Source organism: Seriola aureovittata, chromosome 1 (genome assembly GCF_021018895.1).
Source record: "Seriola aureovittata isolate HTS-2021-v1 ecotype China chromosome 1, ASM2101889v1, whole genome shotgun sequence".
Lineage (NCBI taxonomy): Eukaryota > Metazoa > Chordata > Actinopteri > Carangiformes > Carangidae > Seriola > Seriola aureovittata.
Genome location: NC_079364.1, coordinates 23,459,886 through 23,479,754, shown reverse-complemented (window position 1 = coordinate 23,479,754; position 19,869 = coordinate 23,459,886). Strand labels below are relative to the sequence as shown.

The 19,869-nt window shown below is 42.6% G+C and overlaps 1 protein-coding gene across 1 annotated transcript in view; it reads left to right on the top strand.

Moving 5' to 3' along the window:
* Nucleotides 1–19,869, top strand: part of cd276 (CD276 molecule) — a 64,692-nt gene that overhangs the window by 13,878 nt on the left and 30,945 nt on the right. Inside the window, exons 3-4 of the mRNA XM_056394878.1 lie at nt 3,414–3,764; nt 5,728–6,024. Coding sequence (XP_056250853.1) covers nt 3,414–3,764; nt 5,728–6,024 — 648 coding nt within the window. The remainder of the gene's footprint in view (nt 1–3,413; nt 3,765–5,727; nt 6,025–19,869) is intronic.

Below are 19,869 nucleotides of genomic sequence, written 5' to 3'. Positions count from 1 at the left end.
ATTTTGTGCACATGCTGTATCTGTAAGTGCATGTGGATGTGTGCATGAGCGCTCTATCTATCTGTATCTGCCAGTGGGGATGTAAGCTATCACTGGATTTTATTTACCAACAGCCTCACTCATCACCCTGCATGCGCCCTACCTATAAAAACTGTGATCCTCCTATTTGCTGTCAGCTCGCATCCCACGCTGTCTCTCAGTCTCACGCTCAGCCTCCATGCTCACCTCATGTGCCTAGCTAACATCAGTTCACTTGTACCGGGTACAAGCAAATCCAGCAGCACCAATGCATTGCACACATGAGGAAAAGCAGGACAGAAGGAGGTGTTGATAGTGACAAGGTGGCGAGTCGTCTTGAAAGTAGAGTGGAGAGCAGTATGAAGATCACTTGCAGCCTTTTTTAGCCAGCCCCGTGCCTCGCTGCAAAGCGGGGGCCCGTTGCCAGCGCTCGCAAAGACTATAATGAGTTTATTTCATGTCGGCTGTGAAAGTGCCCGTCTCTGTCTCGCAGGCACTCAACAGAGCTGAGGCCCATAAACACAAAGTGCAGTGTGTAAATCCCCACAGCCTGACGTCTCCCAGCCTGCCCTCTACGACTTCTGAGCACCTCTTTATCGAGAGGGAGAAGGGAGAGGCGAGATCCGCACTTACCCCCCGAGAGGACACCACGGGCCCGGCTACAAGGCGTGGCCCTGCCCTCTCACCAAAGACCACTTATGTTCAAATCTTAACCTCTACTACTTACTCTCGTCTCTTTGGAGAATACAATTTTTTTCATGTCGAGAGCAGACCTGAGGAGAGATGATCAAACAGTCAGCTACTGTACAGAACATGCTGTTTGTTGTAAGCAGCAGCAGATCAAAAACAGCTAAGTGTGCAGTGATTCGCTTTGGCTCGTGGAATTTCACCTCTGACGAACAGGACATCAGATGTGCATTTTCCATGACGTCAGACAGCCGGCCTAGCTTGCCCTCCTCTCCTGTCTGGTTCCCTCCCCTCAATGCAATGCAAAACGCTCCCCTTGTGTTCCCTCTCCAAGAGCGGGTCGGTTATTCTGCACAAGGTCCCTGTGTAGAGCTGCATCCTCCCAGGGCCTCGGAGCGAGTGGTAGGTCACTGCAGTGAGCGAAAGATGTAGAGAGAGGCAGAGATGTAGAATGGGAAAGGGGAGTTTCTATCTCTGTCTCCTCTCTGACATGGCTTTGGTCCATGTTGAGGGATTAGTGTGTAAGGCTCCACCACAGCCTCTTCCTTTGGCTTGTTTCCAGATATTATCTTTAAGCGTGAGCTAGACGCCGGCCTGTCTTCCTCTCTCTTTTGTTTCCCTCTCTCCCATCCCCCTTCCTGTATGAACTCAGTGGTGTGAGTCATCCCAGGCTGCTCGGGGAGTGATTTAATTGCTCTCTCTCCTCCTCCTTCAACATGCACGGTCTCGGAGAGGGCTGTCACTGACCCTCCACTCCTACAAAAAAACAACAGCGACCTATTCATTACCACAAAGGTTGGGCCACCTCCGAAGACAGCCAAAATACACACTCCAGAAATTTACTCGCTTATCCCTACTGATGGTGGCACAATACAGCCTCGCTTTGCCATGCATTGCCCTGGTAACTCTTTTGTATTGTGTGCCATGCTGTCGCCCTGCTGGGTGAATGCGGGCAGAATATGGTGTGATAGAAAACCCCCACAGCAACAGCACAGCTTCTGTAATCACAGTTAAGGAAAAATAAACCCTCTGCCGTTTTCACCATGGGGGTCAAAGCATTGTTGTGTGCCTGGCACTTGGTTGGTATAGAGACTTCAATTTGCTCCATATCAGAATTGGTAACGCCAACCAATGAACTGTTAGAGCAAAATTGCCAGTTTTGCTTGATGTTTCCCTTTTTATATCTTTATTTGATGCAATACTAGAGGATGAAAACATTTTATCTCATTATTTATATATATATTTTTTCTCATTCTAAGTGTCCATTACCTGTAAGCATTTGGTTATTCACTCTGTAAATCTTTTCATGAGCAACCCAGGCCCCAACAGCCAGGTACACATAGAGTATTGCATATTGCATTGGCAGCAGTCTGTGAATTTTCCTGTCTCCCTGCTCTGCACTTGTGAGCTGGGGCAGTAGGTGGCACTGTTCCTACAGATGAGCAGGTCAGAGGGGGTGTGATGTGGAGAGGGTACCTTGCCGGGATTGGCTGAATATGATTGAAAATAGGTCTGCCTTGACTTAGCAATACTCATCCATACATGAACCCCCCTCAGATGAAAGACATGTTTATTGTTAACAGGGAAAGTGATTATTGCACCTCTGCAGCAGTCAAATCTCCTTCATAGAAAAGTGATTCAACATTGATGTTGGCTGTTTTGATAGACGGAGCTCAAAAAGGGGTGAGGAAGCTAAAATGCCACTGTGATTATAACAATTAGAGAGGCTGAGCATAATGTAGAGTGTGTTGCTCCAGGGGTCGAGTGGCTTTTTTTTTTTTTTTTTTTTTTCCTCCCCTGTGATGCTGATGAGTGTCTCTGAGTTGTATAACAGCAGACAGGGATCAATGGAGAATGCTGACTCTTGAGAATACTATGGATGTACTCTGGACTGCCTGAGATGGCTACTAATCCAGAATGATTATGCAGTGTACTCTTTGCTCTTGGCCTAGTCTAGACAAACAGTACACATACACACACACACACACACATGAATGCATAGGCACTGATGCTTTTGAGTAGAAAACACACACTGAAGACTTTCTCTGGAGTTACCCCCCACGCCCCCCACCCCCAGCCAGATTTTCTTTAGATTTAACTAACGATTTAGCTAAAGCTGTACAGATGTTGTTGCTTCCATCTCTGAGTTTCAGTGCACTGAGCCATCGCCAGGAGGCAAAGCCTATAGGAACACAAACAAAGTCCTAATGCTTACCTCCAGATCCCTCCTCTTCTTCCCTCTTGCCTGCATCTCGTCAAACAAAGTGGATGTTCCTGAAGCAGTAACAGCATGTATTTCTAAATGCTGCATTGATTATTTTTTTTTTTTTCAAAGACATTCAAATTTGAGTAGGTGTCGGTCTGTCACGTTTGAACACAGCACACTGAATTAATGCTGTGATTCAGTGAATACTGTATGTTTATATGAAACCTGGGCCAAATAGTATTTACTAATACTGTTTATAGTCTATTTTAGTCTTACTAGGTGACAAATGGGTTATGTTTGGCATAGAATAGATTGACACAGCAAAGGATTCTGCAAATGAAGATTTTGCAAATGTATTTACTGTATGTTTCTGTGGATGACAGTTAACCTGACATCCTCTAACATACAGCAAAACACCACTCTAGATAAAATAATAATAAAATAAATAGATTTTTTTTCTATTTATTGACATCACTAATATGTCCCGCCTCCTCTCTTTTAGCTGTGATGGAAGTGCAAGTCCCGGAGCAGCCAGTGGTGGCGCTGCACGGCAGAGATGCCATACTCAACTGCTCCTTCAGCCACGCCAGTCCCTTCAACCTGTCTGATCTGAGCGTCTTCTGGCAGCTGACAGACACCAAACGCAGTGTGCACGGGTACAGGGAGGGACACGACCAGCTGACGGACCAGGCCGAGAGCTTCGCCAACCGTACCAGCCTGTTCCCCACCCAGCTGGGCCTTGGCAACGCCTCGCTCCTGCTGAGCAGGGTGGGGGTGGCTGATGAAGGCAGCTACACCTGCTTCGTCAGGGTGCAAGACTATGGCAGTGCTGCTTTGCTGCTGCAGGTGGCCGGTGAGTCAAGCTGTGACGCCCATGACACATGTAGACACAAACAGATGAACACACACATGGACTGTTAGAGAGATTTACTGATAAAAACCTAAATCTTAGTAGCAGCCTTAAATGTGTATATTTTTTTCAGATTAGTTTCCTTTTATGTTAAAGGGTTACTCAATGTAGTAAGCAATGTAGTACTGCACTCTCATTAAGATGGAGGATCTTCAGGGAACGGGTTTAAAACCCCCAAAAAAAGGGGTCAAAATTTAAGAAGCAGAGAGGCTGAGGCATCCTGACTTTTAGTCTCTATTATGACTCAGGCTCCAAAAATTCTGAATCCTGCATTCCTCACTATGCAGCCTAATCGCATCTTTTGTTAGACTTTTCCTGCCTGATAAATGCCCACGTTTCAAACTGCATGCCCCCAGTCTGTATCTCAGGCTTTGCGCAACTGTTTTCACAGACAGAATAGTACTGCTGATGATCAGTAAAAGAATCTTCATCTGTAAAGTTGGCGTATTATTCCTGACTTTCCCCCCATTTTAGAGTACAAGACAATTTTTATTTTAAATTTCCCAACAACTAAACAAATTAAATAAATGCTGTTTTAATGATTCTGTATGTAGTATACAGTAATCTGCAGTATGTTCAGTGTGATGACTAGATAATGAATAAATGCTGAATTGATTTGACCCCAGTGCTTATGCACACGTATACACTAATAGTATGCAATAAAATGTATCGTACATTTACTAACGTAGACTGTGATTTAGGATTGTTTCTTTTCACAAGACGTGAACAGGTGATAAACAGTTTCCTGAGGGATGCTGAGGAGTGTCTCTGGTCAAGAAGCGCTGATTGTGGTCTCTGTCATGGTCAATATCTGCTGACTTTGATTATTAGCTGTTGTTACGGTCAATCAGCCATCACTAACACCTTCTCTGCTGTGTGACTACATTGCCCACCTTCACAGCTGAGGGCCTTTTATTTATTTATAATGATACTGTGTGCCTTTCCTTCCTTCTCACGTTTCTGTGTCTGTTGTGAGGTTGTTTCTGTATTCTCCAAGGATGGATGTGCATTAGGCGGAGTTAATGAATAACATTTTTTTTTTTTCTCCTGGCCTGGGAGAGGAAAAACAATGTCTCCAACAGTGACAAATTGGCTCAGTTTTATGCATTAGATTTATAGATGTTCTATTTTTAGCCAGCATTTATAGTTAACATTGTAGACTTCCTTCATGCTGTGCTGGAAGAAAATGAAATGAGCACTCGATGGAAGTCTGCCTGTCAGTCAAATGGACAGCTGGGAAAGTTAGTGCGTACCACGCTAAATCTGCCTTTGTGTTGAGAGTCCACTTTTAAAATAAAACCCCCAAAAAAACCCCCAAAAAAACACAGCTCAGTCAAACTTATTTCATCTCGCCCTCAGCTCCACCCCATTGTTTGCTGTGCGGTGATTGGTTCTGGGAATACAGCAGCCTCTTTCTTCGCCACCTCTGTACTCGTGTTCTAGCTCCGGGGATTGGAGGAGCGTGATGTCAGCCTCATCTGACGATTCACCGCTCACCTCCACCAGTCTGCACTCTTTTCCACGCCATAGGCTGAGTCGTCCCAAATCTCTGCGCTTGCCAGTTTTCTCCCAGGCCTGCCCACCTCCGCCTCCCGGCTGGCACCGTATTTCCTTTCTGGGAGTGGCTCAGTGCTTTGGCTCTCTAGAGAGAGCGGCGTTAGAGTGTAGGGATGCAGCATCAGGATGTGACACAGATGCTGTCTGTGTCTGTGGGATCGTAAGCACTGTGTTATGCTAAGCTCCCTAAACATAATTAAGAATTTAATGGGAATCATGTCAAACAGTTCCCAGGGTGACTCTCACTGCAGAGAATCTAGCTAAATTCAGTATGTATCTGCTGTTCCCCTCTCCCATTCCTCACCAACCCCCTCCTCTTCTTTCTGTGTACAACTCCTCTCTCTCTTAGCCCCCTACTCCAAGCCTGTGGTGACTTTGGAGCCTGAATCCAACCTGCGGCCAGGCGATGAGGTGGCCCTGACTTGCGAGGCCTACGGTGGTTTTCCTGAGGCGGGTGTCATATGGCAGGATGGAGGCGGTCGCAACCTGACGGACAATATCACCACTTCATTGGTGGCCAATGAGGAAGGGCTGTTCACCATGACCAGCGTGCTGACAGTCGTGCTGGAGCCCAATAGTACCTACAGCTGCAGACTGATCAACCCGCTGCTGGGCGAGGATGGCTACGCCTTTGTCACAATCACAGGTGGGTGTGGGTCTTCATCTCCCTTTATAAATAGCTTCTAGGTCTCTCAGTCGATATTGTCACCTTCATTCTAGTACAAACTAAACAAACTAATATTCACTGGCTTCCTGCAGTGCTTGAATGTTACCAGCAAAGACTAATCTTGTTTTCAGTCATGCCTACGCAGAGTTTCTCATTAAAGTCTTGCATGCTTTCGTGAATCAATCTGTCATTTGAATTTTATGCCATAAAGACTTTTTTCTTTGTCTTTCCAAGTCTCTTTGTTTCCTGCGTAGGGAAACAGTTCAGCTCCAAAGAAATGAATGAGAAATAATGAAATGTCCAATTATGGTCCAATAAGCATAACCCATTAGTTCTTGTGGATCATTAAATGAGATCAGTGGGTGATTATTTCCCAGAGGATAGTCAAATAGTTATTCATCACATATTTCAAAAGGTAATACAGTAATAAAAGATTGGGCAAGATGGAGTGATTGGTCTTCGAGTGACTCTCTGCAGGAAATGTTTGCTAACCAAGAAGGAGATTGATATGTTTGCCTTTCTCTGATTGTTTGATGAAATCTTGAGCTGTGTGTGTGACAGTACCTATATGATAGATCTAATGGTTTCCTCAACCCAACCACTGCCCATGTCCCCCCTGGCCCTGCTGGTGTACTCTATGTGTTAAGTGCAAGGAGAGTGCCGTGTAAGGTGGGCCAAGGCTGGGTCTCTAATGGGAGCAGCACTGTGTAAAATGGCTCATAAATAAGTAGAGGTGGCCTGAGTCTGCTCTCTGAGCTGGAGCTGGTGCTGGAGCTGGGGCTGTTGAGGCGGAGGTCGAGGCAGAGGTCAGGGAGTGCTGCTCCACTGGGCTGGGAAATGACTGTGCTGTCTGGAAACAGGATGGCCGATTGGCAGGGCAGGCTTGCTGGACAGCTGAGGGAGGGTGGCCTTTATAACGGTTTGGTTGGCCACTTTCAAAACAGCACAGATAACCGGTCAGACGGACCATTGGGGGAGTGGAAAGGTATTAAACACATGGTGAGAATGAAATACGACTGTGAGGTAACAGTGTTAAAATAGTCTGAGGCTGCTATAACCCCTCTCCCTTTGCTGGATTGATGCACTATTTCAGGTTTGGTTGAAACAGATATGATCGTTTTATTGCCTTTCAAGTCAGTTTTTTTGTCTTCTTTACTTCCCCTCTAAAAAGGAGATGCTCACTTTGAAAAAAAAAAAAGATTGAGTCATCTGGATTGGTGACTGAGATTGTCATGCATTTTTAAAAAAAAAAACTTTTTTCAAGAGAGGTGATGTGCAACACTGACAATGTCATTTCCATTTTTTTACTTTCCTTTTCTTCTGTACCATTGAGTTTAAAACCATACATACCTTGTAACTACAGGTTGGTTCCCTGATGTGAATGTGAAAATCTTTAAATTTCAATGGTGGTGGTGATTTGTCATCAGTATAGAGAGAGGTTGTTGACTGTTAGCTAGCGTCATCACCGACAACCTCTTTGTGTTTGACTTGAGACCTGTTGTTGCCTCCTAGCTGAGCATGCACCCTCTGTTGGTGCCATTTGAGTGAACACTTTACGTATAAATTTCATTCACTCATCTATGATTCAAATCGGTTGCACAAATATGAGTGGCACAAACCCTCCCAGGTGCACCCTTGCTTACACAACTGTTCAACATACCTGAGTTAAAGGAGGAGGCTACTGGAAGGATTAAATATAATATTTGAGCAATTTTATAGGCTTTCATTGTCATTTTCTTTAGTCACAGTGTCATTGTGCTGCTGTTTCCCAAGCTCAAAAAAAAGAAGGAATCAGTCTTAACAGACCCAGACAAAGAAAACAACCAAGGGCAAAACAGACTGAAAAAAGAAGCCCAGCTAAAGAGCACTGGTGTTGTTGACGTGTGATGCAGTAAAGACTGAAAGAGAGACAGCAACAGAAGCAAATCCACTAATAAACTGAGGAAGACCCTTAATTAAAACGGTGGTGATCGTGATTTTCAGCAACAGGGTATACGTGAATAAGAGTAATTTCTCAGCAGGAGCACCAGCACAGCTTGATGATGGCCCAAGTTGTTGGTAAACACACAGAAGATTTACAGTATTTTGTGTGCTGCGATACAAGGAGGCTTGTTTGAAATGAAAATGTATTTGCATTTGTTTACAACAGCTGGTGTGTGCTTAACAGCTTCTGTAATTAATTTTGACCTAGCAGAACTCTTCTGCTGGAGTAGCAGAGTGTGGAGTGTGCCGAGCTTGAGTTGATATAGCGAACACACTTGCTTGCTGTATACACACCGCACACCAAACTCAGGCAGTGGAGAATCCTATTATAAGAATGGGTGAAATCTGCTTAAAATTCTAAATGGACTATGAGAGTGGAAAAAAAAACTGAGTAAGAAATAGGAGAGTAAGTAAAGAGAGAGAGATGGGGGATGGGGATTGGGGGGGTGGAGGGGCGGGTAGAGAGTGAACAAGCATGTTAAAATTTCACACTCTCCCCAATCTCTGATTGAAAAATTACAATAGTAATACAAATCTCCCCCAGGCAGAACAGGAGTTTGACAAGGTTAATTTTGAGAAAATGAACCCTTTACCCACACTGAGTGGAGCACCATGTGGGCTGGCATGAGCTGCACTTTGAGAGTCGGTGTTAAGTCACCCATGTTAATCTTGCCTCTTTTATAGTCACCACCAATTTAGCTACCTCACCAGCAACATCCACACTGTCAACAACATATGCACACGGCACAATCACACTATTATCAGGCATCTCAGAGACGGTTATTTTTGTAAACACATGCCCTGCGGAGTGCTGGTCAGTTTTTCAGCCGAGCTGTGGAGCAGGCAGTGTTGTTGTGTTGCTGGGATATTGATAGATTCTGCAGAGTGTAGCAGGGCTTAGTTGCGGGGAGACCCATAGGAACAGCTGGTATTAATGAACAGTCGAATGATGGAAAGGAGCAGCTTCAGTCCTCAAATGAACCGTGGCCTGTGTGCTTGCCTGGCCAGTGTGCTTGTGTACCGGCTCCTCCTCTTCCTCCTCCTCCCCCTCCGCCTGTCTTGATGGCTTGCACTGTCTCACACTTCCAGCCTATTTTGTCCACTTTGTTGTCCTCAAAAAGAATAATGTTTTTGGAGTTTTGGGGGATCAAAAGTCTATATCCTATCATTTTTTACTGATCCTTTTCTGAATGTGGAGCTTTAGCTATGTATCCCATCTACTGGAGCTGTGTGATTGCAGTGTGTAGTCTGATGGCTGGGTTTCAGGGCCTGTCACTGAACACCCCTTCCAGCACCACCCCCACTCCGTCTGCTTGCTCTCTCAATGAGGATGGCGCCATTTCCCCGGCATCACTCTGCTGGCACAGCATTTACAGTGAACAGTGTGCGGATGGAGATAGATCGAGAGGGGAAAAGAAGGAGATAGAGAGATGAGGCAGGAAGATAGAGAGAGGGAGCTAGGGAGACAGGGTTAGGAGGGGTGAGAAGTGGATGACAGGAAGCAAGATGGAGACGAAAACGTTTGCTGAGCTCAGAGTTGTGGCACTACGGCCTGACAGGCAGGAGATGAACTCGCTGACGGGGAGGGAGATCACCCCACGTGGTGTAGAAGACTTTCTGCTGAATTTTACTATCTAGCTGGTATTCTCTAGCTTTCACTGGGCAGCACAGTGGCTCAGTGGTTAGCACTGTTGCTTCACAGTAAGAGGATCCCAGATTTGCGTCCCAGTCTCAGTCCTGTCTGTGGGACATTAGCATGCTTGCCCCATGTTTGTGTGGGTTTCCAGGGCATGCTTGTTATTTCATCAGCCATTCCAAAGACATACAAGTGGTTGCACGTTTTAGAAAGTCCAAACTTGCTTAAGTTTTACCACTTAGGACAAATGTATAAAAGCGTATTTGTTAGTCCACAAGACCAAATGTTAGCTAAGATATAGGACAAATTGAATTGAATTATTAGAGAATGTCTTTTTCATTCAATGCATTCTTCTTAATTGTCAAAACTTGTGCCCTACCTTACCCACAATGCAACTTGACTGGCAAAAGTTTTGTCAGAGATTTTGATATGTTATGCTTGTAGCAGCTAATATAGCCTCAAGCAGAGATAAGGAGCCGGCTACAGAGGTCTGGTAAGCTCACTTCTTTTCTACACACTCCCAGATTTTTTCATTTTCAAACTTGGGGCAATTTATTGGACTTCGCACAGCTCTTCACACTTCACAAAGCCTGTAAACAGAATTTCATGTGGCACATCAGTGGAGTTTCCCTTTAAAACAATACTCACATGCTCGTGTTGGGAAGTAATCTCATCACGGCTAGTATATGGACCAAAGAAATGATTATAGTGGCTTAGGGTTGGACGATATGTTGAAATTTTACAACCTGCCACCATCAGTCCAACAACCAGCAATTAGGATATATCTGCGTAATTGGTGGCAGTGCAAGGGGTGAGGCAAGGGGGAGTCCCCACTGCCATTTTCAGCAGATGCAACCATGGGGGAGATTGTTGGAAAAAGAATTAAAAAAAAAAAACAATAAGAAAAAAAAAAAATCACCTAGTTGAGATTATTTTGGTTTTAAACCAGATGCAGCCGCCTAGCCGAAAGGCCTAAATGAATAAATTTGCTATCTTTGTGAACATATAGTTCTGGTAAAAGATTCTAACACTTCCAATTTACATTTGCGAATACACCATCTTACTGAAAACACTAGGCTATCACTGAGAGCAGCAGCCCCTCAGCTACTACTGAACAACCCCCAATCCACCAGCCCGAAATCATCCCTAAAAAAACAACCCACAGTTGACTTAACCAATCGCCAATATATTTGTCCAATCACATAACTCTATAGTGGCCAAAAACAAACAAATAAGTCTGGTTAGGATCCCCCTCCTTTAATCTGTAAGATAGTCAAGGAGGACAAAGGACACACAAGGACACTCAGAACAAAACACACACAATCACAAACTAAAGAAAACGGGGAAAAACTGTGAAACTATTTCTTTCTTTGCCCATAGGTGGCAACATCAAAGTGTCTGCACCTGCAAGTTTGAACTGCAAGTGTGTTTTTTCTTGCCTATAGGTGGCATGACTGGATGAAACTGTTTGGGCAAAGATTTATTTTTTGTGCATCCACATTACCGTGTCCTTTTTTGTCAGATGGGTTTTTAACCAACCGTCATGGACCCTCACCCTGGCCTTCTTTGCTGTTAGTATTAATCTCCCCTGAATCTACTGGAGTCCACACACTTTGTTAAGAGTATTCCATCAACTTCATGTAAGGTGTCTGTGCAGAAACACGAGGTCGCTTATTCCACGTCTACTCCCTTGTGCAGGAATAAATGAGAAATACACTGTACTTTTCACCCATGTCTTCTAGATCACATTCATACACATCACACATTTCCTCAGTGTGCAGTCAGATCCTCTCAGTTTCCCCGGGACCCTTCAGATGCTCTTTTCTAAGGCGGCTTATTCTACTCCTGGTACAATACTGTTTTTGTGGGACATATATCCCCAAGGAGAGCATTTGTTACTGCATGATTGGGAAGCACAGGCGGGCTAAACCAACCTTCACTGGATAAATCAAGGTTAAAAAACATCTTTAATTGGTATATAAACATTGACCTTTATCCTGGAGATGGAATCTAACACAGGTGGTAATTGTAGGTGGTCTGTGAGAGCATCAAGCTATTCATCATGCAGTTTTTTTTTTCTTCTTCATTAGACATGTGCCAGCTTGCTCCTTTTACTTGACTATGTTATTATGTCTTCAGAGCTTGATCCTGACAGCACATTGTCATCTAAACAGCTACCTGCCGTGCTTACTCGAGCCATGAAGTGCTCATTCTAATATTGTTTCTAAGAAGTCCCCCCAGTGAGTGTTTTCTCAGAATATTGTCTCATAAATTGTGTTTTTTCAACAGAACCTCTGAACATATTGTGTGACAGTTTGCAACATTTTTGTGTGTTAAATCAGAGTAAAAGCATTTCTGAGCTAGCGTTGCCAAAGGGCCAAACAGAAAAATGCAGAGATCTGCTGGTTCAAAGGTTCTCTCATTAGAGCAACTGTTGTGGTGAATTTACAATAATTGAGATTATTCTTGAAGTATTTTACAAGCATGTTTTGCGCCTTTCTCTGGTAGGATCTTCTATCAAAAGCTCTGTCAATCAACTTTGGGGGTAATATGTTGTCCAAAAATCATGTTTTTGCTTCCAGCTTCTATAACAAACCACTGTGCCTGTCCTTGTTCTCTGCTGAATGAGGACTAATTTAAATGCAATTAACAGAGCCTTCTGAGAAGCAGAAAACAGCAGTATAAATGAATTTGTTGTCAGTAGAGCAGCAAGCAGGCAACTTTCCCGACGGAGCACTGTATTAATTAGTGTCCAGTGCACAAACAGGCTTTCTTTCTCTTGCTGAATGCGTGCTCTGTCTTATCAGGAGCCCAGCCAGGGAAAACAACCGAATACACAGATGAAGTAATGTAGGCAATCTAAAATAAATTCAGGTGGGCAGCAATGGCACCATTGTAAGCACATTAATTCCTATCAGGATTATTAACTCGGGCCACTTGCCGCTGTCAGTACTGTGAGACGTTTGAACGTCCTCTTCTGGGCCTTCAGTATAGGAAATTTTATCCCTGTATTATGGCCTGGGCAAAGTTATTTGTCATGCTCCCAGTCTTACTGTTAGCGGCTCTGAGGGATTGTTTGGCTGGATTCAGTTGTGGGCAGTCTCTGGTCTGTGTGCTGCTCTTTTAGAACGGTACAATCAGAAAGATAAAATGAGCTCCTCTCTTTTGTGCTGGGATTTATTCTTCCTTTATTCCAGCCTCCTCTCTGCCATCTTGACTTTTTAGGCTTTTTTTGTCCTGTTCAGGTGTCAAAATACTTATATATACTTATATACTTATTTTTTGACACAATTAAAAGCTATATTGATATAGTATTTCCTCCTGGACAGTGAGTAGTCCTCTTTAATATGTATTTGTTCTGTTAGAAAAGGTCATCAGTCTGTGCGTGTGCATGCAGAGTACATATGTGCATATATGCTTACGGTTTGTGTTTGTCTACCTGCGTACACCTTGAGTTTATTCCTGTCTTCCGCGTGTTGGTATGGGTGTGATCAAAAACAGTGTCCCATTTTTTTTTTTCAAAACCATCATATCATGGCAGTGTAACACCCTCTCTCCCCCTCCCCCTTCCCCCCCACCTCCCGCCACCATCCCACAAACAGCAGTCTGACATCTTTATGTCTGTCCCCAGCCTGGTAGAAACCTGTCTCTCTCTGTCCTCCCTCGCTTTCCTTTTCAGGACACTGTATTTATGATGGCAGTAAATGCACAAAAGCCCTCTTTTGTTATTGATCGGGTTCATTTTGATTTGGACTCACAGCAAGGACTATCATTGGGACCGGTGGGGCCCTGCAGTGTACATTTCACACAGCTCCCTCTAAATCCTGTAAGAGGGATTGGTTTCGGGAGGTCTGGCATCAGTCTTGGCTTCACGATATGAAATCATATTAGTTTCAGCTTTTCAGAGTCACTGGGAGAATAGCCACCAACAAATGGCTGGGCACGCCTTCAAAGTTTGGTTATTTAATTATTCAGCCCGTTTATTTGATGTTTAAACTCTGCACCTGATAACACCATGAATTATTGTCCTGCAAAGGATGTTTGCAAACCTCAGTAAATTGCTTTGTTCTGTGCATGCAAACAGTCCAAATTAGTGGCTGGCTACACACAAAGAGCATTGTCTAGCGCTATAATGTGTTTTCAATTAGGAGGCGTTGAGAGATTTAGCTTATTCTCGGGATAGGTGGCTCTTTTCTTCGATCGCTCTAGAGACTAGTAATTGATTACCAAGTGTGAAATGGAAGTTAAGAACGGACTGAGTGTGGCTGTGTCCCAAAGGAGAGGAGTTTCGAGCGGGTATGGTGTTCAACTCGCTCACCTCCCTCTGTACTGACAGCTCGACTTGAAACTACGTAAGCACTCACTGACTCACTGCGTGATGAGAAACGCACCTATTACAGAGCCCTTTATTTCAACCCCAGTTTTCAAATATCACAGTAATGACTGTGATTAAGCCACGCTGCAGCCGTGCTCCTTATGATACCAGTTTGAATGGACAGCAGCTTGCAATGACTCACATCCCCTTCAGGTTGCATTAATATCTTCCCGCAGGCTCGGACTCCGTAGCCACGTCTGTCTCCCCAGAGCCTGACAACTTGCAGCTCATTACAGACAAACTATCTATGAGGAAACAAACTTGCTCCTCTTACCTTATTAATATTGTCAACTGTGTTTAATTTCATCACTTGCCCTCCTCGTGTGTGTTGCCGCAGTAAGTGCAACTCTCTGTCAACGGCAGAGACAGCTCAGTGACCCACACCGCAAGGGTCTGTCATATCTATAATGTATCTCTCTGGATGCTTTCAGCCACTTATTCTACCAGATGAAGAGTGATGCCATTTGTAATGTTGGGTCGTTTTCCTGATGTGGTTGTTAGAGGGGTTAAGCCATCCAAACAGGGTGATACTGCTGAAAGTGTGTGAGAGTACAATGGCTATGTTGTGAAACAAAGAAATTCAGCTTAACTGAAGACGGATGTTTGGAAATGGAGTAAAAATTGAACAATTTTAACACTAATATTATTTAAAACAATGTCTGTCCATTAAATATACAATAAGGCTATGGCCAGCTGGTGGTCAGAGACTGGATAAAGGGCGAAGCAGCTAGTCTGCGTTTGCCCAAAGCCAACAAAATCTATTTAAGAGCATTTCCAAAGCTCAATAATTAAACATTTTTATTTTGTTGTGGTAAAAAACTGAAGCTTACCTGTAAACTTACTTTGACCATACAGAAATCAGAATATAATCAATATTCTCTCAGTGAGAGGGCAAATAATCTTTAATAAGTTTCCCAAAATGTTAAGTATTCCTTGACTATATCATAAACACCATTTATCATCCAAAGTCAGTCAAATATTAGTTATACGAACCTTGTTATGTAAACTGGAGATGGAGAAAATTCAATTATGATATAAATTATATTACACGTTTTCTGCACTATGTACTGTATACTCTTAAAAGAGGTGTCTCATTTTCAATGTTTTTTCCTGTTCAGGATCCCACAAATTGTCATTGTAACACAGCAGGCACGCTGACAACTGATGTCCTTGGATTTCAATATTTCACTGCATCTCAATAGGACCACGTGACATAATGTGATGACATTGTGGGGGCCCGATGATGTAAATGGTTATAGGTTTGAAAAATGTGCTGCTTCAGCAGAGTGATGACTTACATCCAGAGATGAAAGTAAGTGTGTCCTGTTTTGTATTGTGTACCACGAGAAGAATTAGTGCCGGTACTCCAAAGCAGGGAAAGAAGCTGTCAAGGTTACAGAGTAAAATAGGATTCAAGTTGTAATCCTCTACATTGTAAATCTGCCATTGATTCTGCAAGAATGTCTTAAATAATGTTTCTTCCAGTATTTTCTTGTTATTTATCAAATATTTTAAAGCAAGAGGACGGCAGCTTCAAAGACAACAGCAATGTCCATCGTAATAGTGTCAAAATGTGATTTACAGGGACGGTAAGAGGACAAACTAAATTTTACATTTGCTTCAAGGTCTCTCTGTCATTTAGGTGCATTGGGGCCATAGGGGTCTATTGTGTAACTGAAGAAAGAACAATACAGTGTACTGAGTGTCAGGAGCTTATTGCTGGGAGAGGTAATAATCCTCCATGTTGTGGTATGTGTGCTATTAAGCTGAGTGTATATTATGCATTGGACATATTAGCCATCGATGTGACTTACTTAAATCATGTCTCAGTGTTTCAAAGTAGTTTGGATGAGACATGGGACGTGAAAATTTCATCTCACAATTTTCCTGGCCAAAATAATTGCACGATTATATGTGATTTTACACAATATTATCACAATAATCATTCAAATATGATTGAAACTCTTAAAAAAAAGGCTTTATAACATACTGAAATCACTTTACCTTACATTACATAACTTACCTTACAGCAGTTTACAAAATAACTCCTCCCCCTTCCCATGGGGATAAGTAATCTAAATCTCATCATCATTTCATCTCACCTGAAGAAGTGTCAGGTGTACTCTCCTCTTCTCCTCCTTTCTGATGCCTTGTTGCGGTGCTCTTCTTCAGCATCTCAGTGAAACTTACTACATACTTCCTTAGAATAGCTCGAGTCAAGTTCACCCTTCATCATCCACTTCATCTCTGTTGCCAGTCTTTACTGTTCTGCACCAGGAGCTCTGTTTTCTCCAGAGATCCTGATTTCCTCCCCACCAGAGTTGCACTGATTGCCTGTTGTTGGCTGAGGAACTGTTCCAATATCTCATAAGTTGATCCCCACCAAGTATTGATATCGTGGATCAGTGACTGCAGTGGGAGCAGCGCTACTTGCTTAGCCTTCAAATCGCTCTCTCTCTTCCAGCTCCTGGAGAACCCCTGGTTAAAGGTGGCGGCAGGCTCGGTTTGGAGCCTCGTCACACTTGTTCTTAAGGACTTTTGTGATGGCCTTGTTTAAATTGTGGCCAAAGCAACCAAGCCACAGGTCAGAGAACTTCTCAAAAAACCTTTTGCTTATGTGCAGCATTGTCTGTAGCGATGCACACTAATTGCTTTCCCACTCATTGATGTTATCAGCAGCATGAAGAGCAGGGTCTCTAAGTGGCTGGTTTCTAGTTTCCACTCTGGTGTTAGATAATGTATGATAAAGCTTATGTATGGTTCACCCACAACCCCACTGCTGGTCGATGGGTCAGCGGTGGCAGCATACCAAGTGGCCTCTGCCAACCTTCTGAAGACGTCAGCTTTCAGCTCGATGTACATTCATGGTACCTCTGTTCTGGGTAAGAACTGTCATGTTGGCACCTTTATACAGAGGAACAGCTTTGTTCATCAGCTTTAAAAAGCCAGGCTTTTGAACTATTTGAAATGGCATCATGTCTTTTGATATGAAATATGCCAATGCTTCATTTAGATGTATTGCGTACTTTGAGGTTGGTGCGTATAAGCCTCTTTTTGCACAGTTTATTTTATTGTAGGTTGCACAGTACTCTTTTTGTCATTATTGTCATTATTTTATTATTCACTTTTGCACAAGCTGTAATGATATGCTGATGCTGTATGTTGCTGTTTGTATGCTTTTTGTTTATTTTTCACTGAGTCCATTCTAACAAATTCTATCACTCAGAATGTTGATTGGATTGGATAACATTTGCGTAAAGTCCTATCTGAATATTTGCTGTAAAAATCCAGAAGTGTAAAGTTACTTGCGACGTTAACTAATTCTAACTTGCAGTAACATTAGCTATACCTGGAGTTTATCCCAATGATGGAAATTCACCACAATCTACTTATTGTGAGTGTTTTTGTCATGATGGAGGATAAAATCGTATATCATCCCATCTCTAGTTTGGACACTGAAATTAGGAATATAATGTAAAATTGTGAAAATGTTTTTTATTTACCCAGAGAACGCTTGCTTAGCATGCATGCTGTTCATAGCAGTGGCTTGGTTCACATCACACCTGGGCGCAGCCACAGAGTCTTGTTCCGCCAGTCACTGAGCTCCACAAGAGGGTTAATGCCTTGGTCAGTGACAGCTTAACAGTAGCCTGCAGCCCTGTGGGTTGTTCTGTCCCATTTGTTTCATACTTCCTTTATTTCTTGCATCTCTCTCTACCTCTTTCCTGTTGTCCATTTTCTTCTTTTGCAGCCAGAAGGGAATAACAAGCATTTTTGGCAGAAATAATTTTTTTTTTTTCATCAGTGTAAGACTCCGTTAGACTTCATCAGAATCTATTTACATAGCTCTAAGCCCTCAGTGTAGAGATCTTATAGTAAATACGGAGATAAATACCCTTATTTGTGCATTAGCTAGCCTCATTTCAGTCACAAAGTATTAGTTGTGTGGAAAAGTGCTACCCTTGTGGGACGGTGGTATGAACATATAGTCCCTGACTCCTCTCTCAGCCAGCGGCTGAGCATTTTCACAGGCTAAATAACTTGCTACACACAAGTTGTGAGACTGTGATTAGCTATATTCCACTGAGAGAAAGATTTACAGAGTCATTTTTTCAGTCTGTCCAAGATATCATATTTTAAAAGTGCTGGAAGGAGACAAAGTATATTTAAGCAATAAGCCATGAGAAGCTGTACTTGACAGTGATTTTGGAACAGCTTAGAGGCATTGTTATGGACTCTTCTAAAGGAACTGTCAAAGCACAGCCCCAAGTAGCTTTTTGCTTTTGTAAAATGACTGCAATAAAGAAATAGTGTTAATGTGACATAAATTTTACATATTAATGTAATTTCAGTAATAAATAATGATACACTCCAGTTTGAGTGGTGATTTTGGTTTATAAGGTATTTTATAAGAACTTCAAGCACAGTCAATCAAAAGCACAGTCAGGAAACTGTTCTTTGTTTTAAACTCAATAATTGACTAAAGAGGAGCTGTATGTATTGATCCATCTGAGCCCTTAATGGACATGGTAAAGATGGTTCAGTGTTTAAAAGCCTAAAATCTTTGAAATATCTACTTAAATCATTTCCTCTGACAATGGAACGGACTGCCAGCGTGAAGACTGCAGTCATTTATTCAAGCTAGCAGTGAGTTAAGAGACTGCAAAAATGTCAGTGTGAAACAAACCTATAAGTCATCCTTCTAGCAAAATATGGTCGGCCTACAAGGCTACTAATGAGCTTGTTTAAGTTAAAATCATAAATCACAAACAGAGTTACACACTGGCATTGAATGGTTTTAACCATATCTGTGTTTTGCTTTAGACTTTTCTTCGTTTAAGAAAGCCATTCTCCTCCCACCTGTCCTGTCTCCTCCCACCACCAAGCACATCACATTCTTGAAAATGCTTTGAATTAATCTAAACGCTGTTTTTTCTTTGACCGTAGCTGATGAGTGATGAAGAAGTTCAAAGCCTTATGTTAGTAAGGATCTGCCCTGAGAAATAAAATCAAATATACCACCATGCCCCTGCTAGCATTAAGGGTGTTATTCACTTGCTAAACCTGACCTCTGAAAGCAGCATCTATGTGGTTTCTACGGTGTTTATCTTTTTTTGCATCCAAACTAAGCAAATAATCACATGAAGAGGTTTGGTTTTGTTCTTGAGATGAGCAGCTAACAGGAATGAGCTGACCTGCTCCAAAGTCTGTGCCCGGCCTAGCTCGAGTGCTTTGAGAATATTCATCTGTCTCTCCAGTAACCACCAAAGACTGCAGCAGAGGAAAATGAGAAATGCTGTTTTATAATGAGTGCCCTAGGCAAAGACATACAGAGACATGTCTTTTAAAAAAATCTGTCATTATATATTCTCCTAGTAATACTGCAGTGGGAGAAGCATACTAAGAACTTAGGCTCTTTGAAGAGGTCCAAGCAGTTCTTTAATGTTTCGGATAGAACTTGCATTGCTTTGTGATATAGGGCTAAGCTTATATCCTGTCATTTTGTATTCAGAGACGTTATCATGTAAGCAGCAACTGTTCTTGTGGATTTGAACTATGGCTTTGCTTCTTCAAAAACAAACACTGATACTTTAAAATTTGTGGATTACTTGTCAAAGTCTAACCAAAAGATTAAACAAAATCAACAGTGACTGTAAAAAGTTATGCAACAGATAAGACAATTTTTATAACTAGAGCACAATAGATACAAGGACTAAGTGTCGCAGCCGTTTAGCTTTGTCAGCTTCATAGCAATCTAAAGAGACAAAAAGCAAATGACTCTTACAAAAGCTAGTGCAACTACTGGGTGTGTTCCTGTCTTAAATGAATG